General features: G+C 43.0%; 1 protein-coding gene, 1 long non-coding RNA gene and 1 other non-coding gene across 5 annotated transcripts in view; 1 reads left to right on the top strand and 2 right to left on the bottom strand.

Annotated features, from left to right (window-relative positions):
- agla (amylo-alpha-1, 6-glucosidase, 4-alpha-glucanotransferase a) overlaps window positions 1-9,535 on the bottom strand; it is a 40,047-nt gene extending 30,512 nt beyond the window's left edge. For 2 of the 3 annotated variants that reach the window (XM_026150325.2, XM_026150327.2), the window contains exons 1-4: window positions 9,407-9,535; window positions 6,015-6,143; window positions 3,733-3,943; window positions 5-174 (exon numbers count right to left, since the gene is read on the bottom strand). In XM_026150325.2, coding sequence (XP_026006110.1) covers window positions 5-174; window positions 3,733-3,943; window positions 6,015-6,102 — 469 coding nt within the window. In that variant the 5' untranslated portion in view covers window positions 6,103-6,143; window positions 9,407-9,535. Of the gene's footprint in view, window positions 1-4; window positions 175-3,732; window positions 3,944-6,014; window positions 6,144-9,205; window positions 9,344-9,406 lie in introns of those variants that run through there. The other variant, XM_080292893.1, reaches the window with a different exon arrangement.
- On the top strand, window positions 9,394-13,139 carry LOC145421911 (uncharacterized). Its single transcript, XR_013903285.1, has 2 exons — window positions 9,394-12,451; window positions 12,541-13,139. It is a non-coding gene; the product is annotated as an uncharacterized LOC145421911 (long non-coding RNA).
- Window positions 13,140-20,859: 7,720 nt separating this feature from the next.
- Window positions 20,860-20,931, bottom strand: trnap-agg (transfer RNA proline (anticodon AGG)). Its single transcript has one exon. It is a non-coding gene; the product is annotated as a tRNA-Pro (tRNA).
- Window positions 20,932-21,551: the final 620 nt, after the last annotated feature.

Genomic DNA, 21,551 nt, shown 5'->3' with positions numbered 1-21,551 from the left:
CTACCCGACTCCTTGGCCACTCTAAGTCTATCTGGCCAGTCGTCCAAGTGTCCCAGACATTTGGACAGGTAGGTCTGGATGGTGATGCAGTCTAACGGCAAAGTATGGTCGTCGGCCCCGACACGGAGAACTGGATCCACCACAATATAACCTCCTCCTATACGCTCCGAGTCTCTGATGGAATTTAACAAAGTACAGCAGGTTAAGGAAATATACAAACGTGTCATATCACAATATGATTGATAGACTGACACCATGTATTTACTTTCTCTAGATAACAACAGTGAGACAAGCGCAGGCTTATCTGAGAGCCACGAGTCCGTTTCAGATGATGATGGAGTACCTAACAGTGAGGAAGAGGAGGTGATACTTGTAGCTGCTGATATGCAACCCAAAAGCAAACAAAGCGTTTAAGAGAGTGTTGCTGGAGCACTTCCTACTTAGAGTCCATGACAGGAGGAGCAGAAAGGTGGATGAAATGACTGATGTGGCTACACGATGGGAACGGAGGGCAAGTGGTTAAAACGCCTGAGCCAAGTAGCCACATCGCTGGGAGAAGTTTCACTTTAAAAATATGATTCCGACTGGGTGACATCACTTTAGATATTTTAATACTTAAAGTGTTAAGCAGTTATCTTACAGTTTTTCTTCATTTGCTGGGAAAAACTCAGTGCAGCGTTTAATACTTGACCATAATATTTTATTACGATATCAGAAAATCCCACAGGTACTGTAGTACTGCAGTGCTTTGAATCATACCCATCTAATAGAGTCCAGTTTGTTAATGTAAACGTGGAGGCTGCTTCATATACAAAGGCTAACTGTGGCTTCCACGGGTTGCTGTGGGCTTTCCTTAGTATTAGGTATAGATACGCGATTCCCACTTTTATCTATCCATGAAGCAAAATAACACACATCACTACTACTTCTAGATTCAACTCTTGTAATTCATCGTTAAAAAAGCCTCCAGTTGATTCACGGTGCTGCAGGATAAGTACTGACAGGGACTACAAACAGCACATTTCTCCTGTATTGGCTTCTCTTCATTGAATCTAACTTAAAATCCTTCTCACATACAAGGTCTTAAATAATCAGGCCCCATCTTATCTTAATGACCTTGTAGTACCATATCACCCTATTAGAGCACTTCGCTCTCGCTCTGCAGGCCTACTTGTTGTTCCTAGAGTATTTAAAAGTAGAATGGGAGGCAGAGCCTTCAGTTTTCAGGCCCCTCTTCTGTGGAACCAGCTTCCAATCCTCCCTTAGTTATGCTGCAAGAGGCCTCTCTTGGTGGAACGGAGCTTTGAGTCAGTGAACTGGACCTTTCAAGCACACCTGTTGTTGGTGCCTCTTGGAAGATTTGATATCGACTGCTGAGCGGTACAGAGTTCCACAATTAAAACGATCTGTTAGAATGAATCTGCAGGATGTCTGTGCATTGCACCAGTACACTTTGTGCATGAACCCTGTCGAGTAAACTATACTGGTTAGTACTTGGCACTCCACCCACTGCTCTAAATGTTGTCTGAATATTACTGGATCCTTTCTGGATGGCGTTACACAGAAAAGCTAACTGAGGTTTCGAGATGTCAGAAACCATTTGGTGACATCAAAGTGGCGACATCCATTTTTCATTTACATGCTATAGTAAACATGAGGGCAATCCCAAAAGTAAGGTGTCCTATTGTTTTAGAAATACAAGCAACCGTTTATTTTCCATAGTATGTGCAGCATTTTAAAGCTTAAAGACTCATTTTCCTACATAATCGCCATTTCGGTCGATGCGTTTTTGTAGACGCTGTGACAGTTTTACAAAGCCCACGTCATAGCCGCTCGCCGCAGAATCACCTTCCTGACAAATGTTTCTTTGGGAACAGGTGGTAGTCACTGGGTGCGAAGTCTGGACTGGTGGCTGATGATGTTTAGGGATGGGTACCGGTGTCCGGTGCCATGATGGCACCGGTTCTGACATAAACGGTAGTAACCAGACCGAAAAGCAGCGCACATTTCGGTGCTTTATTTCGGTGCTTTTTTTTCCTGAGCTGTGATACACTTCTAGCCAATCATTTTACGTTTCCGAGAATAGTAGGCGGGCCCAGGTACGTACGTTCTTTTAGAGCAAACTCAGCAGCAACAAGTGCTTTAAGCTGATACTGTGATACTGTCAAAGGAGGTAACACCTCAAATCCGATGAAACACCTGGCGACGCATAGCGTTTTTTTTTAAAGCCCAGAAATGCGCCGTATTTGATAGCTTGCTGCGAGACCTCACACCGAGCACATCTACTGCGGGTGGGTTGCCTGTTATGCAACATCCCCCAAAAACACGAAGAGGAGAGTCCTGGCCCCTAGCCCTGCCAGTGTAGCATAAATGATGACGGATGATGATGGCAGCAGCAGCCGCTCTTCTCTGCGTGAGTAGCTAAATGTTGTTCGTGTGCAATTTAAGTTGAGTAGGCTAACCACGTTATTACATTAATGCATGTAAGGTGAACTAGCAAACATCATCATAGCTACATGCGGCTGTCCTCTTGTTTGATGGCAGATACTCCCTTCACCCTGGCCAAAAAGGCTAAAATGACCAAAGAAAAAGTGGAAAACAGTTAAACATGAGAGGTTTTTGGACAAAGTTTGTGTTTTTTCCATTGTTTAAGCACTGCTTCCAGCCAAGAGTGATACCATATATGCCCCATAGCTGCAGAAAAGGCTAACATTGTTATCTTTTCACAAAAAACAGCTGAACATGAGAGGTTTTTGGACCAATTTTGTGTTCTCTATTCTTTAAGCACCGGTTTGAGCACCGTTTGAGCACCAGCACCGTTTCAAAAGTACCGATTTGGCACCGGTATCGGATAAAACCTAAACGATACCCATCCCTAATGATGTTCCAACCAAAGTTTTGCAGGAGAGCGACAGGTGGACGGGTGACGTGTGGACACGTGGTATAACTGCAAATGAACGGTTCATATGCAGCTCCAGTTAAATAAAGACAATAAATGTAATATTCTTAACATTGTCTCTAAATGTTACAAACCTGAAAGTGCTCAAATTAGTTAAACTCAATTGTATTTATACAGCACCAAATCACAATTACCCCAAGGTGCTTTATATTTTAAGGTCGACCCTACAATAATGCATCCAGAGAAAACCCAACAATCATATGACCCCCTGTGAGCAGCACTTTGGTGACAGTGGGAAGGAAAAACTCCCTTTTAACAGGAAGAAACCTCCAGCAGAACCAGGCTCAGGGAGGGGCGGGGCCATCTGCTGTGATTGGTTGAGGTTGCTGCTCTAGTCTGCATGCCAAATATCCTTGGGCCAGATACAAACCCCAAGTGCTCTGGGAGATTGCTTTCAGCTGGAATATTAATTTATAACCTAAAAAATAGTAATAATTAGTTCCTGGTTTGATTTCCACCTAGCCAGACCTATTCAGCATCTTATTCCGGGACTGGCCGGCATCTCTGACTGACACCTTTATCACGCTGTTTCACAAAGTATTCACTTCTTAAACAATTTATAGAGTTCTACAATAATTTTTAATAAACATGGACAAATGAAGAACAGACTGTCTAACATAAAGACATGCTATCACAGGCTTTAGTGATAGCGTGGATGATTCCAACAAAATGATTTAACTGTTGGAATATTTTCCACTGCCATTTCCTGAATTCAGCTTTGACATTGAAACCCCGGATTTATAAAATGTGGGCGACTGTCAGGAGGGTCTTACACATATCCAAAGTAGTACTGATAGGACCCAGCCAACTTGAGGTCCAGAGAGCAGAACTTATCAGAGTCTTCTTCCTTTCCTGTTGGGTAGGTCCATGGCAAAACACGGAAGTTGTTTCGGTCAAACAGCTGTCCTTCAAGTGGATAGTTGGTGTGCACCATAACCTTCTTTCCCTGAAGGCTTGGACCGAGACGGAACTGCAGCTCAAACCCTGGGCAGACAGAAAAGTACGACACAAACTGAACAAACTGTGTTGGGAATTTGAATTGTAAGGAAAATTCCACTTTGTCTTCACCCTGTTAAAATGTCACAACTGTTTGTGTCTCAACAAGTCTGAAAAGATTCCCCTCTTGCAGTAATCATTACTGCTACCCACTCACAAGACAATCCCACATCCCTGACACACACACGCACACAGTCATTAGCAGAAAACTGTAGGTCTTGTTGGTCCTCCAGAGTTAGGACAGAGTTTAATTGTCTGTCTATAAATAGTCCCATATGACAGGCAGCCAACAAAATCCTTATCAGATGCAGAGCCCTCTAAATGCCAAGTGGCACATCTCTTCAACCCTTTCAGCCAAGCCGACACGCACACAAACATTTCACGCATGCACAAACGTGCATACACGGTGCATCCCAACAGAAAGGCCACACTGTTTTCTGCACAGCACTCAGCCAGCAGCTGTGCTGACTGCAGAGATGCTCAGAGCAAACTACAGAGATCATTTTAGCAAAGTTACACAATGATTTAAATCATTCTGCTGACCACCAATTGACACATTATTGCTGATGTGAATTACAAGTTTACCTGACCTGTGTTTCCCCTCAGACAGCAGTTTCAATGCTCTGACCCCGGGAATACATTTGACTGATTCTCTAGTTTCACACTTCAGAGAACAGAGTCACCAATAACCAGAGTTTGTTCCTGGTGTTTGTGTTGTCAAATGAGGAAAATCAATTTTAACAGTGGACAGGCTGACTGTAGGGCTACAATACCTCCTCAGTTACCTAGCTTGTTTCCCGACTGCGCGGGATGATTTGCTAGGGAACAGCTTATGGTGGCTTATCTACCATTGCCCTCACCTAGCTAGCTGCAGGATTTTTGAGGGCGAGAAGCCAGGTCTCCAATTCACTGAGCTTGGCCTCCAAAGCTGGAAACGCATCTTTAACACTAAATGAGGTTGAGGAATAACTACACATTTGATACACCGAGTCAGAAAGTGATGAAAGGTCACATGACAAAGCCACACCCAACTGATTTCAGCTAAGAATTAAGCTAAAAGCTATGCTGCACTAACAAATCCAAAAGACAACATGAGAAATAAGATGAATATAATTTTCAGGAAGTGTATTTCTGAGAAAGCATGTGAAGGCTGCACTATGAAATAAGACGTAGGAATGAGTGGACACGGGAACAAAATGAAATGGCTTTGGTTTATATTTTCTACATGACTTTGTATACATTCAGAAAAGCCCTTCCTAACTTGTGATTTTTTTATTTTTTTTTTAATGAAACTGAGTGTTGAAGCTGAACCTTGGTACCTTCCACATAAAACAATGGTTCCCTCAATTGCTTTCCTCAGAGTGAGGACTATAGCTCATCAGTATAACACTGGTTCCTTATGCAAACAGAAAAAGATTGGATCAGTGCATCCCTACACTTAATATATAACCACCTGCAACTGCATCTGCTTACAGTAATGCAATCACCACCATTCTTCCAATGCAGACGTCTGTGCCATTTTCTCACCGTCATAACTCTGACAGGCCACACATGACTGTTTCAGTCTTATCCCCTTATTATGTTTCATTTAAACTGTTTAACCTACATTTATTTGAGCCATGTCCAACATGAACAAATATAAATGCAACTAACAAACAAACAAAACACAGATTTTTGCATTTGTAGGGATTGTTGCAGAATTTTTAAAGGTTTATGCTTCGTCTTGCATTGAAACCAAGGAACAGTGTCTACACTGTGTGTGTGGATAGGTCTTCAGCAGTGATTTACCGACTATTTGGCTTAATATTAATACAAATATATATGTGGATTGAACATTTCCGACCTTTTCAACCGAAACAACAGCAAGACACACACATTCAAATTTTCAATGTATAAGATTAGTAGCATATAAAAACATTATCAACCAACTTAGCAGCTTAGTAGATGGAGCCACTGCAGCATAATCCCACTGCATAATATTAAACATTAAATGCAGGATTTTATAAAGTAACTGCTATTGAACAGTGCAGTACATTCAGTAATACAGTCAGGTTCTTACCTTGCTCGAGTCTGAACAGAGTTCTCTCTAAATTCTGCTTGTCGTTGAGCATGAGGACTCTAATCTGCTTCAGGTGTTGAGGCAACATACTGGGAGAATCGGTTCAGATTTAGACTGATCCCTGCCCTCCTGTCAGGACAAAAACAGGCAGGTTACTACGTGACCTACCGTGAAACACACTTTCTAACTAAACACAGTGAGAGCCATCTGTCCAATCAGCACCAGCGGGAATCTTAATATTGGAAGTGTATGTGCCATATCAGCATCGCAGTCCAACTGGCCTCAGGTAGCACCAAGTGTAATGGAAAAACCCAAGTTCAAAACTTTGGTTTAATAACTACAAAGTTCTTAAACACTGTATTGACAGAGAGGTGCAGGGTCTTAAAGGCTTGTCTTTGTGCCTGCCGTCCTTAAACTGGCTGATGTTGATGATTAAAAAAAAAAAATCAGTTTGTTTTTTCCTCCAGGAAAGATGATTTTATAAAAAGTGTCAACTCAATAAATAAACACTTTTTCCAGCTATTCATTGGAAATGCGTCACAGATATACAGCACTCACTGGTATCTTTAAATGGCATCTCATTTTCCAGTATGCCACTATCAGACTGAAGGGTGAGTTTCTTCATCCCTACTGTGAACCTCTAAAGGTTAAATACAATCAGTGCTTTCAGAGTGTAGTTCCTCACTGCCACTGTGGTCATATTCACATTCAATTTTGTTATTTACCAATAAATTTCAACAGGTATCAAAATCTTTTCCAACAAACAGCAGATAATGTTTCAGTAACTGAAAAGCATGACTGCTAACATATACTACTTTACATTTACTGTGAGTTTGGTTTCAGCACTTTCTAATCTTTGTTACACGCCATGTTACAAAAGCAGGATCACAGGGATTCCCGGATGGCAAACAGAGAGAAAACCAAGATATCAGCAACAAGTCCTTCAAGTCCCGGGAACGGTGAAGCCTGGGTTCCATGGATCCCACATGTTTAGGGCTGGGTATCGTCACTGATTCCTAGAATCGATTCGAATCGAGGAAATTTTGCCTCAGAAAGTCAGAAATAATATAATTCAGATCAGTACATTTACATATTTTTCTATCTATAAAAAGGAAGCTGACACTTTCCAGACTTTATCAAAGGTGTGAGCATCACAGCAGAGGCCTTTGTGTCAAAGTCGCTGAAGATAAAACACAGAAACACATGATTTTCCTGGCCTGGGATTTTATAAAAATATTCTGCAGTACATCAAAAATGAAAGAAAACCATTAATCAGCATATGAACATCACCTCCGAAGTTACAGCGGTTTTATTAGAGACACGGCTAAGCGTTTTGCATTTTGTATAATTTTAAAAAGTTTACATTTGTTCAGAAGCCTGTTGAACAGCAGAAATTAGGTTTTCTTTTCAGAAGTAAGTAAAAACAACATCGGCCGACAGCCTGTAAACAACGGTAGACTTGTGCGTAACAAGCAAGCGAATAATGCAGGAGAGAGAGAGAGCGCAACAGCAAAAGTCAGAGTGAATTCATGACGATGTTTATGTGAAGCGTAGTTTGGATCTTCTTTTGCTGCTGGTTCAGTCAATATTGTTTGGAGAGAGATCAGACTAACAGCTTTAGAATCGGCGCAAAAAGGGTGTAAATGCCGACGCATCAGAATCAGCGAGCTGTCGGCTTTCACCCCCGACCGTGTCCGTGCCGTCGGTGAGAAAGACAACATCTCACCGATTCTGCTCCGCGCTGTGTGTTTACGTCTTTGTGCAGAAGCCGTGTTCCTGCTCTCATTCACTGTCTTAGCTGTTTGGTGGTTGTTGAAATTTTGTGACGTTTCACCAGAGATTTTGGAATTTTGGGCAAAATACATTTATATTAAAAAAAAAAAATCGATTCAGGATTTTAATGAATCGATATCACGTTATCCAAGCCAGAATCGATTTTAATCGATGAATCGATTATTAAAACCCACCCCTGCACATGTTTTTAAGAGTTGCTTGATCAGGAACAGATTTGGGGAGTTAGGAAGCAAAGTAAACAACTCCCTCCTGTCTCCTGCACATACACAAATCCACTGTTCTGTCTGTACTACTACACACTCAGTAATTAGTCTTGCAGTTAGTGGATGGCACTGCAATAATCATGGTGATTCGGGTTTCCCTGGCAACTGGCATGATGACAACAAAGGGTGATGTGGTTAAAAGGGAAAAACAAACACTTCAGGTAGTGAGTTTATTAAGACATGCTTTAAGCAATCCATTCTTACACAAAGTGAGGAAGTTCAGGCCTCATTTCACATAACATACAGCAAGTAACTACAGTTAGTTTAAAGTGACAACGACTCATGAATTTGGACATCAACTATCCTCGGTGAACTGTGAACCTTGTTTTTTTACACCATAAAAAATATATTTTTAAAAGAATATTTCACAGCACGTCCTACCAATCAGATCTACAGGATAACATACATGTTTAACTGAGTGCAAAATGAAGCCCATTAAACACCCGACAGAGACACTACAGTACGCGGATATAGTGAGTCTTAATATTCCTGCTAGGTTTGAATTCAGGGATTACTGCGATGTAACTGCAAACCTCGCTCTGCACTGACAGGAGCAGGTTAACGCGTCTGAAGTCACTGAACCCCACTGACCTCTCTTCCGAGTCTGCGCAGTGCTTCGAGGTGGCCAGGATAAGGTCAGGAATTCTGCCGTTAATGTCACAGCATCTATTTTTAAAAGCGTCCAGCTCATTCGGTACATTGGGTCCACGCCATTACAAACTCAGAGACATGGACATTTACATCAAGTTAATAAGCATTTGCAACGGAAAAACACGAGTCTGCACAGCTAACGTCCTTCATGTGGCTGCGCTCAGTTTAAAGGCGAGCTCGTTTCTTGTTGCCTCGCTTTGCTGCACAGCACCAGTGTTTAACTATTTCACAGTTCGGCACAGCGTGTCTGAAGAAACACGGTCAACAAAACAGCGGAATCATTGTGTTTCACACGGTGTGACAGCCTGCACACACACACCGTCAGCCAGTAGCACAGCGCGCTGTAGTGGGCGCTGCTGTCAAGCGACAATTTCACTGCGGAAAATAACACAGTAGAGCGATTTGGCCCCAATACTTCAATAATAATCCGCATTTACAAGCTAACGAGGTCAGCGGGGACAGAAGAATGAAAATGCTGTTTACCAGCAAACAGCTGACACTCCGTTTAACCACAGCAGGCTCCAAAAGTGAACAGACAACTGCAACGTGAAAAGGGTCACGTTACAAATAACATCACAGCCGTTAGTTAAGCAAACGCCGCTGAGCTAACGTAGCTAGCAACTTGTCTTCCAAGCTAGCATCGTCATCGTCTAACAACACGAGCAAAGGCAAAACGCCGTTCACCTGTCCGTTGTGTGTCCGGGGTCCGTCACAGCAACAGAACAGTTTGTGGTATTTTCCCGGATAGACAGCAGCTGTAGGGAAGGGGCGTGGCTACAGACCGTACAGTTTAGTGCTTTCACCGTAATGATGCGAAAAAACGAGCAATAAACGTGTAAAGCGAATTTTCCGTTTTGAAAGCCCTATTTAACAAAAACAGCACACAAAGATTTGAGCTAAAGTAGAAGTCTGGGTTTGTCTTTATATGTAGCACTGTGCAAAAGCTTTATGTTTTGTTTCCCACAGCCAGCGTCCGCAGCACAACACCGCCTAAACTTGTTAGTTTGAAGTGTTGTGGTGAAGTTTACAGTGTTGGGCTGGTACAAGGCAGGCTGCGGTGTTAATGGCCAGTATTAGGTATTATAATACAAGACTGGTATTTATGCTGATCTGTCTGTTTTTATCCTGTTGGATTTACCTAATCCACAAAGAGCAGTAAACACAGCGGGTTAGTCTGTATGCAAAGAAGAAAAATATAGAGGAGTTCACATTATACATATTTATATGTTTTATTTTTATTTATTTGCTGCACACCAGCTGTTAGGTTTTCCCCACCCACTAATTCCCAGGTTAACCCCTGGGCACAATGTATCTGCTCCTGTTAACACTGGTGTCTGAGACTGCTGCTGACACTTTTAAGAGATGCTGATAATAAAAGCTTTATTTTGTGGCATGTCTACTTTATTGGGCAGAAGCAGTAGTAGACAGAAGACACAGCAGAGACCTGTGGGACATGACCTGCAGGAAAGAGCCGATACTGGACTCGATCCATGGCCACTGCAAAAACAATATGTGGTACATGTTCTACCAGCTGTTGGTATTGTTATTTGGAACATTTGCAATGAAAAGAGTGAAAGAGTTTATGCTTCTTTAACTTAGGAGCATGTATGTCCCTCTGTCTTCTTTCATCTCTTGTCTCACCTTCACTTCTCACTGGGTTTGCCAGTAGTTAACATTTATTTTGTCATATCTACCCTTCGGATCAGGTACTAGTCTTGTCAAGGATAAATAGATGTAAGTGATTGAATTGAGTTCAGTGTATGATAATGTAATAACAGATCTTTAGGTTTATCTGCTTTTGTAAGCACTGTGTAGCCATTTCATGCTCAGTTTATGCATCTAATGAGATTTACACAGTGCCAGTGTTGTCCATTATAGTCCCTTTATCCAACTGTCTTGGGCCTTTTCGGTCACCTACTATATTAAAGATATATTAGTCTTTAATGGAGACTTAATGGAGCAGCTTTGTCCACTTACTACAGATCCACAGGTTGTGCTGGGGGCATTGCAACTGTTCATGAGAATCACCTCCGTCCTGTCTTTTTTCTGCTTCAATTTCTAACAAACATTTACAGTGGTGTGAAAAAGTGTTTGCCCCCTTCCTGATTTCATATTTCGTTTGTATGTTTGTCACACTTCAATGTTTCAGATCATCAAAAATTTGAATATTAGACAAAGATAACAGAAGTCAACACAAAATGCAGCTTCTAAATGAAGGTTTTTATTATTAAGGGGGGAAAAAATCCAAACTTACATGACCCTGTGTGAAAAAGTGAAACCAGTTCATCAGAAATTCTGCTCCCAAATGAACAAAATGAACATAAGAAATACACAGTACATATAGTTATAATTATAGAAGTTATAGTATATTATACTGTATATAAATGTACCTGTCCACTTGTTAGTTACATACTCACGTGGAGGCAGGGACCTCGCAGAGGAAGCATTACTCCCAACCTATCATAAGATTGTGTTGTACATTGTTATATATAGTTTTTTTTTTATTAATAAAAACATCAAGAAGTCACAAACAACAGTAGAACACACCATGGTACATGATTAAACAAGGAAGGCTTATTCATCAAAATTATTTATTATTAAAATAGACACAACATCATTTTTTCACCCCAAAAAACACATGTTCAAAACACCAGCCAGATACCAGACAAGCTGTTACATGATATCAAACAGAAGCTGTCAACTCAGCTCTGTGGGCAATCATAATGAAGCAGTTCATTAGAAGTTGTAGATTCAAGCTGCTCTTCATACCTTTGGCCACCAGATGTCACCAAAGAGGCTTGTGTTGAAAAGCTTGGCGTAATGAACCACTTTTCTCTACAAACGTCAGTGTTTCAGCCTCATTTGGCCATCACTGCGGTAAACTAAAAACCTTTATTGCACTGTAGCAAATATACTAAAGAAAAAAACCAAAAACAGGAAACAGTAACAGAAATCTGGAAACTAGCAACTATGGATATAACACACACACAGAACAATAAGGAGAACCAAGACCAAGAATAACAACAAATCAAAGACTATAACTTCAACTAGAATCATACTGGGTCACAGACCCAGTAGACCCAGTAGTCGTAGTCGCTCAGCAGGATCGTTGATATGATGGAAGCACACAGGTGGTATCAGATCAGACGCTATCTGTAATTGGATGCATCGAATTTTCCGTTATAACTTATGACATGTTTATTTATAAGGTTAGCCATTATGCTAGGAACATTAAAATCTTCCTTCACAAACAGTCTTGGGTTTTTTTCCTCATCAGCATCATGTATCTAGATTGCTGTTCGTGGTTTCAGTGTTGTTTCTTGCAGTTTTGATGAACATTTGAAAATTAATATTAACACAGATATTTTGTGCATTCTTTTCTAGGAGGGTTGTAGTGACCTGTGTATTAAAAAAGGAAAAATTCTATACATTCAGGACTTATATGTGGTCTAAATGAAACTTTGTTTGAGGGATGTGACAAATATGAAAGATTTGTTTAACTGAGATGGAAATACCACAACATACAATAATACAATTATAATAACAATAGCAGCATGTATTTTTAACCAGCATATTATAGCATAATGCTAAAGTATTTTACTTATTTTACTGTAGTTTTTTCATTTTGCTCTCTCTCTATCTGTTTGAGTGTTGGTGTTGTGTTTCAGGGACAGGTGCTCCTCTGGTTTCCCACCCTTGAATTCAGCATAACTACAAACACATCTGTTGGTAATGACCTGATTCCTACTGTCTTCATACCTGCCTCTTGCTTTATTTTTGCTCTGCTCTTATCTTACTTTCTTTTCTCACCTGTGCAGAAAACCTCAGAAGCAGAATCTGACTGAGCTGTAGGAGAGAGATTCCCGAGAGGAGATCATACTGTGCATGTGTCTGTGGGAGCCCGGGCCTTGCTAACTCAAACTTCCTAAATGCACCTTTAACTATTGCACATAAACGTGATGAACTTTTCTTCCACACTAAGCCCATACTGGTTATGACAGAACAATTAGGTCAGAAAATGACCTCTGCAGAGTGCTCGCTGTGTAAGTCTGTGAAGGTTCTCAGTCATCCAGGTCATCGTAGTCAAAGGTGAAACGTCTTCAAGTAACTTAAAGAAGTCCAGACGCTTTTCTTTGCAAGGTCCTTTGGCTCGCTCTGTAAGAACACCAGCTAAAATTCAGGGAATTTAAAATAGAAAGTAGCTCGTCCACAGAAGGACTGGTAGCTCCCCTTACGATGAGGGTTCAGATCGCGCGAACAGGTGTGAAATGTGTGTTTAGTTAGTTTGTTTGTTTGCTTGTTTTAATCAATTTTAAATCATGCTTTTTATTTGTTTTTGTTTCTAATGTCTCTGTAAAGCACTTTGAATCACCTTGTTGTTGAATTGTGCTATACAAATAAATTTGCCTTGCCTTGCCTTGCCTTGCCTAAAATATGCGCCGTCACAGCTGTAGACAATAGGATGTAATTGGAGGTATGTTAATATCGTCAGCTGCAGTCAGTACCCAGCCTCAGCTTTTGTTTGCGACCACCTGAACATCTAGGGAGAGCTCGTCCCACTCCAGAAGTACTCAGTGGTGAGTTGGATGAAGGTGGAGGATTCTCAGTGTTTTTGGTGTTTAGACAACAGAATCAAACCTATGCTCCATATAGTGCAAAGACTGCCTTCCTGGTGGTGTTGTTGCGTGGACATGCTTTGAGGTGGGTAGCTTCACTACCAGGTCCTTTCTCTGTCCACGTGCTCACCTGACTTCGATCCCGAGTAAAATTCCCGGATGGCAGCCTGGCTGCTAAATTAAACATCCCATTGGAGGATTTACGTGGACCCTTACAGGTTTCAGCACCTTCTTGGTATCGCTCACAGAACACAGTCTCTCTCTCTCTCTTTGTCTGTTAATCACTCATATCAGATGCAGTTATACATTTTTGAAGGCCCTAATTCACCTGTTATAACCGGCAAAGACGGGGCAGATGTGCATCTGTCTGTTTTACTGGATTACACATAGTTGCAGTCCAAAGTCACAACTGTCCTTGCTAATGTATCAAATGATTTTACAACTTGGTGACATTCAGTTTCCAACATGGCCACGGTGGTTAGCAAGATGAAACTCATCAGTGTCAGGCCAAATCACTGAGGCTTGTTTACTTGCTAATGCTAGCTGTGCTTCCATACAAAGTGCAGATTGTTACTGATCTTAGATCAGTGAAAGCTGAGCACCAGCAGCTTGCCTCCCAGCAGTTTAGAATAAAAGACCAGTGCTTTATCCACAAGTTTATGTGCAAGCCACCAGAACAAAGCTAATGGGCTCTCAGCTTACTCAGGTGTAGTCTTTGTTGATGGGAGAAGGACACATCTGTATGACAGAGAGAGCTTCAGTTACCTATGGGATTGAAATAAGCATAGCTTTCAGTGACAGTAGACGACTGTGGCTAAAGGCTGGTTGCATATATTAACTGACAGACAAGAAGGTTCATGAAAGCACTGCTTCGGATGAAAGGAGATGGCTTTGGCCATGTCCACAGTTACGTTTTCGTTTGAAAACGCATCTTTTTCTCTCCGTTTTGGCCTCCCATCCACACTGAGACGGCATTTTCAGTCAAGGAAAACGCAGCGTTTTGAAAACGCTCTCCAAAGCGGATACATTTGAAAATGCTGTTTTCACATCACAGTGTGGACAGTGAACCCAGAGCCTTTTTGAAAACAATGACACATGTCATGTGACCAATTAAACTAAGATAGCAGAGGGCATTATACAGCAGTTGTTTTGTTTGCTCTCAATTTTGACAACCCTATTAAAGATTAATATCAGTTTGTACATGCTCCAGATATGTCATGGTTCTCAATATCTGGAGAGGTTGAGGTGTGTTTTTTGTCTTCGCCTCTCCCACCAGGGCGGAACTGGACCTTGATTCCCCGCCTCTGAACCTGTCCTGAACACACACCACACATTTACACTGATGCTGGCAGACTACTTAAGATGGCATGAGAGCCTGCTTTTTCACCGGATTGTCACACTACCCAACTGTCCGTGACAGAACGACTCACCCATAATGAACCCAGCTGACAGAGCACAGAGGAAAATGTTCTGGACTTGTAGCTGGTGATGTCAAAACAAAGCTTTACGAAGCTCTGAGGCTTTTTGAAACACGGTGTCACAATGGCCACGGGCCGATAGCTAAATTGGACTCAATTGCAGATAACCACAAACAGAGACGGCTCAAACGTTTTGCAGTGTTTATTATTTAGTCATCAAGTGAATTCGTGACAAGGTGTTGCTAACGATGTAGCCGTGGGTCAGTGGGGGTGAACGTTGATTTAACAGGTTGCGACGGGAACGGAGTGGTTGCATCTGGGAAGAGAACAGGGTTAAGAAGGCGGCAGGTTCAGGGTATCCTAGCAGAGGTGGAACTGACTGATAGCGCTTACTGGTGACCGGCGTGAACCTCGCTTTGAGGGAGAGGTGGTGATAGTCCAGGGGAGTAGTGGAAAGGCTGGCAGACCTGAGTTCCGCTGTGTCCAAGGTGGTGAGGCTGGAGGGCAGGCAAGTGAGGGTCCTTGTATTCTTCCTGAATATGAAGATAATCCAAGGAGAGCTGGGGTTGAGGGTGATGACAAAGAAGGTCCAGAAAATGTGAGGTCGTTGAAGAACTGGCGGTGAAGGAGAGTCTGAGGGGGCCTTAAATCCTCAACCTGATTGCCCCGAATCAGTCTCAGGTGTGCAGGACTGCAGCAGGGATGATGGCTCCGCCTAGGGGTGGAGACCAAGGAACTCAGGTGCCTGATAGAACTTTCCAGTCGAGTCTCCAGATCCTGACAGTACCCCTCCCTCAAGGGACGCCTACAGGCAGCCGACCTGGCTGCAGACTCTGTCGTGACCTGTAGAAATCAGAAATCAGAGCGTGGTCAAGAATAAAAGAGCGAGGAACCCATGAGCGCTCCTCAGGACCGTAGCCCTTCCAGTCAACCAGGAACTGGCGACCTCTGCCACGCTGGCGCACATTAATGATCCTCCGGACTGTATGAGCTGGGTGACCATCGATGAGTCGGGCAGGTGGAGGGGTGTTGGAAGGTGGGCACAAAGGACTGGTGTGGACGGGTCGAATCTGCGAAACATGGAAAACTGGATGGATCTGTAGAGATGCCGGAAGGGTGAGTTTGACTGCACTGGGAGAAACAATAGAGTGAATGGTGTACGGTCCTACGAACCGAGGTGCCAGTTTACGGGATGACACTTTGAGAGCAATGTCCTTAGCCGCCAACCATACCTTCTGCCCCGGGGCATATCTAGGTGCTGGAGTTCGACGGCGGTCCGTGTATTCGCGTTTAGGGGTGGGTTTTAATAATCGATTCATCGATTAAAATCGATTCTGGCTTGGATAACATGATATCGATTCATTAAAATCCTGAATCGATTTTTTAATATAAATGTATTTTGCCCAAAATTCCAGAATCTCAGGTGAAATGTCACAAAATTTTGACAACCACCAAACATTTAAAACAGTGAATGAGAGCAGGAACACGGCTTCTGCACAAAGACGTAAACACACAGCACGGACACGGTCGGGGCTGAAAGCTCTCTCTCTCTCGCCGTGTCTCTAATAAAACCGCTGTAACTTCAGAGGTGATGTTCATATGCTGATTAATGGTTTTCTTTCGTTTTTGATGTACTGCAGAATATTTTTATAAAATCCCAGGCCAGGAAAACCTTCATGTGTTTCTGTGTTTTATCTTCAGCGACTTTGACACAAAGGCCTCTGCTGTGATGCTCACACCTTTGATAAAGTCTGGAAAGTGTCAGCTTCCTTTTTATAGATAGAAAAATATGTAAATGTACTGATCTGAATTATATTATTTCTGACTTTCTGAGGCAAAATTTCCCAGATTCAAATAGAATTGAATTGAATTGAATCGAATCGAATCAAATCGTGGATCGAATCGATTCAGGACCTTTTGAATCGGAATCGAATCGATTCTAGAAATCAGTGACGATACCCAGCCCTATTCACGATGGCAGGCGGCAGCTTTCTTCAAGGCTTCACGGGTTTGGGTCCACACATTCCGGCAACGCTGGAGATGGTGTTGGACCGAGGGCACAGCCAAATCAGCCTCTTCGGTAGGAAACAGTGGAGGTTGGTAACCTAGGGAAGCTTCGAAAGGGGAAAGACCCGTTGAAGCTGAGACATGAGAATTGTGTACATACTCGACCCATGGTAGGTGTGCAGCCCAGGTAGCCGGGTTATGGTTGGTGACACAGCAAAGGGCAGCCTCCAATTCTTGGTTTAGTCTCTCTGTTTGACCATTTGTTTGCGGGTGGTAACCGGAGCTGAGATTGACTTGAGCACCCATGGCAGAGCAAAAAGATCTCCAGACCTGAGAGGTGAACTGGGGTCCTCTGTCTGATGTGATATATGCAGGGATTCCATGGACGCTGGACGGATCAATCGGTGGCCGCGTTACAGGACGCACTCGATGACGCAGGCTGGGGCATGTTCAGAAACAGCTCCGATGATGATGTCAACGTGTTTACGGAAGCGGTTGTGGGATTCATCGGGAAACTAGCGGATGATACCGTGGAGACAAAGACTATCACAACGTTTCCCAACCAGAAGCCGTGGGTGGATAAAACCATCCGCAACGCTCTGAGATCCCGCACTGCTGCCTACAACATGGGACTCACGACGGGGGACATGGACCCGTACAAAGCCGCGTCATATAACGTGCGGAGGGCGGTGAAAGAGGCGAAGCAGCGCTACGGGAGGAAACTAGAGTCACAACTCCAACAGAGTGACTCTAGGAGCCTGTGGCGGGGACTAAGGACAATAACGGACTATAAAGCACCAACAACCGGTATGACGAATGCGGCCGTGACTGTGGCAGACGAGCTGAACACTTTCTATGCTCGCTTCGAGGCTGCAGCTAAGGACTCCAACAATGCTAGTGCTAGCGGTGCTAACGGCTGCAGACAGGAAGATACTGCCAGCACCGGAAACGTGCTCGTCATCTCCGAGCATGAAGTAAGGAGAGCCTTCAAGAGAGTGAACACCAGGAAAGCAGCAGGACCAGACGGCATCCCAGGTCGTATCCTAAGAGACTGCGCATACCAGCTAGCTCCTGTGTTCACTGAGATATTCAACATCTCTTTATCTCAGTCGGTGATCCCCACATGCTTCAAAGAGTCCATCATTGTTCCTGTCCCGAAGAAACCCCACCCTGCTTCTCTCAATGACTATCGCCCTGTAGCCCTCACCTCAGTAGTGATGAAGTGCTTTGAACACCTGGTCAGAGACTTCATCATTTCTTCACTACCAGACACACTGGACCCACTACAGTTCGCTTACCATCCAAATCGTTCCACAGACGATGCCATCTCTCATCTCCTCCACACATCACTCACTCACTTGGACACTAGAAGGGGGAATTATGTTAAAATGCTCTTCATAGACTACAGCTCTGCATTTAACACCATAATTCCCTCCACACTCACCACCAAGCTGGAGCATCTGGGACTCAGCTCATCTATGTGTCAGTGGATCTCCAACTTCCTAACTGGCAGACCACAGGCAGTAAGGATGGGTGGACATGTCTCAGCCTCCACCACTCTCAGCACTGGAGCCCCCCAGGGGTGTGTTCTGAGCCCCCTGCTGTACTCTTTGTACACATATGACTGTGTGGCCACTACCAGCTCCACCACCATCATCAAGTTTGCTGACGACACCGTCGTGGTGGGCCTGATCTCTGATAACAACGAGACGGCCTACCTGAAGGAGATTAGGAATCTGGAGAACTGGTGCCAGAGGAACAACCTCCTTCTAAACGTCAGTAAGACAAAGGAGCTGATAGTGGACTTCAACACTAAGCAGGAGAGGAACTACCAGACCCCCGTCATCAACGAGTGCCAGTGGAGAGAGTGGACAGCTTCAAATACCTCGGAGTTCACATCACGCAGGACCTGTCATGGTCCTGTCACATCAACACCGTGGTGAAAAGGACTTTTGGAAAGATGTTATCAAATATCTGTCTGAAGTGTTTAAGGTAAAAATCCCTTTAAAAGGAAAACTCTCTGTACTTGGAATATATCCAAGGGAATTTAAGCAATCGGGGAAAAAACTGAATTACTGGACTATGGACTACCTCAAGCCAGAAGAGCCATTGCGCTATGTTGGAAGAGTATGGATGCTCCCTCCATGGGACTCTGGAAGAAGGAAATTGCAGTCTCTCTAGGCCTGGAAAGACTAACATATATTGCCAAGGGCAAACAATGGGACTTTGTGAATATGTGGAAGCCATATATGGATATTTTAGGGAGTGGAGGTGAAGGACATTTATGAAAAAGAAGAAAAGGAAGAAGGGAAGGAGGGGAGAATCTTGTCTATCCTAACCCATTGTATTTTTGTATTACTGTGAGAACTATGCTCATTTCTACATTTGAATGTGAGGTAGGCAGGTTTGATGTATGGATGGATGTGTGAATGTGAGGGTGTTCAACATTTGTTTGTATTGTACTATAAAAAATTTCAATAAAAATATATGGAAAAAAAAACACCGTGGTGAAAAAGGCCCGTCAGCGTCTCTACCACCTCAGACGCTTGAGAGACTTCCAATCATCTTAACCTGGTTCGGGAACAGCACCACGCAGGACAGACGAGCTCTACAGAGGGTTGTGCGGTCAGCTGAGCGCACCATCCGCTCCGAGCTCCCTGACCTGCACTCAATCTACAGCAGGCGGTGCTGGACCAAGGCCAGGAAGATCGTGAAGGACCTCAGCCATCCCAACAACAGACTGTTCTCTCTGCTGAGGTCAGGAAAGCGATTCCGCTCCCTGAAGACCAACACAGAGAGACTGAGGAGGAGCTTCTTCCCGCAGGTGATACGGTCTCTCAATCACACCACCACACAGTACTGACCCACACATATGGTTCTTACACACACACTGGACTTTCTGGACATTGTTTTCACTTCATCACTTAAATCACTTTAAGCATATTTGCACTGCACAAGACATAATGTGGATTGCACAACACTGGTCACTATATTCTTCATTTCCAGTTAATACTTGTACAGCTGCTGTTATTGTGTATATATTTACTTATATTTCTTCATACATTCTTATATAGTTCTATATTGTGTATTTTGTTGTACAGTTATTTTATTTTCAACTTTAATTTATATATTTTATCTTATTCTTTCCCAGTTAAATTTACCCTTCATTCTAATTTGTGTTGTACAGTTATTTCATTTTTAACCTTAATTTATATTTTATTCCTTCCTAGTTAAATTTACCCTTTTTAATTTTTCATATTTATTTCCTATCTTATTCATAGCCTTTTCCCTTTTTGTTTTCTTTAGGTCACGAGCAGTTGTCCAAGCATTTCACGACATATCGTACTGTGTAAGACTGTGTACGTGACAAATAAAATTTGAATTTGAATTTGAAAAGGGTTCCCAGTCATCCAGGTCATGGTAGTCTGATGATCTTTGAAAGAAAGCAGCTGGAATTCTCTAAGTGCCTTGAAGACCTTTCACCTCTCCTCTGAGAACCTTCGTTAGATCTAAAACTAAACGTTGGAGAGTCCCAGGTATTTAAAACCCAGAGCGGGTTGTCTTTACCAGGGTCGTTGACCAACTATGAAACACATCACATGAGCCAAGGGGTGGAAAAAAGGCGTGGGTAATTATCAGCAGAGGTGAAACCATTATGAGACCTTCACATATGTAGTTTAACGTCTTTACACCGAAATTGAATGGCCTCAATTTCGATCAGAGTTTGTGATCTCTAACGCTTTTCCACTTGCACCTACCTAGCTTGGCTTAACTTGACTCAGCTCGATCTTTAAATTTTCCATTAGGTGATAGTACCTGGTTACAGGTATTTTTTTAGTACCTGCCCAGTAAGGTTTCCAAGGCAATCTCAAAATGTGACATATACAGATTGCGTGGCAGGGACTGTGCAGTCAATGGCATCACTCAATGACTCATGAGAGTGACTCCTTCACAAAATCAACAACATTATTTTAGAAATACAAGTTGATGTCACAGATGATATAGAAAGGTTTGGCACACAACACATTTACAATGGCCCAGAAGGAATGTGTCTTACCAAAGAATTCCATGAAGCTAAGAGCTTGTGATTTTAAGGGGGCTCGTCCGGGATTTGAACCCGGGACCTCTCGCACCCTAAGCAAGAATCATACGCCTAGACCAACGAGCCACAGGAAGCCTGTGTTTAAGTCTGGAACTCTGAAAGGATAGACTTAAATCGGCCTTCAAATTCAAGCAGGAATGGTGTTAAGCTCTCTTCAGTATTCATTTTTGTACCTTCAGGCCTTTGCTACTGACAAGCTCCAACAGGGATGACTCCAGAGGGACTGCACACAGTGAATGAGAAAAAAGGGTTCCCAGTCATCCACGTCATGGTAGTCTGATGAGCTTTGAAAGAAAGCAGCTGGAATTCTCTAAGTGCCTTGAAGACCTTTCACCTCTCCTCTGAGAACCTTCGTTAGATCTAAAACTAAACGTTGGAGAGTCCCAGGTATTTAAAACCCAGAGCGGGTTGTCTTTTCCAGGGTCGTTGACCAACTATGAAACACATCACATGAGCCAAGGGGTGGAAAAAAGGCGTGGGTAAATATCAGCAGAGGTTTCAGGTGAAACCATTATGAGAACTTCACATATGTAGTTTAACGTCTTTACACCGAAATTGAATGGCCTCAATGTCGATCAGAGTTTGTGATCTCTAATAGCCCTTTTCCACTAGCACCTACCTAGCTTGGCTTAACTTGACTCAGCTCGATCTTTAAAGTTTCCATTAGGTGATAGTACCTGGTTACA

This window comes from Astatotilapia calliptera, chromosome 18 (genome assembly GCF_964374335.1).
Source record: "Astatotilapia calliptera chromosome 18, fAstCal68.1, whole genome shotgun sequence".
In the NCBI taxonomy this organism is placed as follows: Eukaryota; Metazoa; Chordata; class Actinopteri; order Cichliformes; family Cichlidae; genus Astatotilapia; species Astatotilapia calliptera.
The sequence above is the reverse complement of the archived record's forward strand: the minus strand, read 5'-3'. Positions and strand labels throughout refer to the sequence as shown.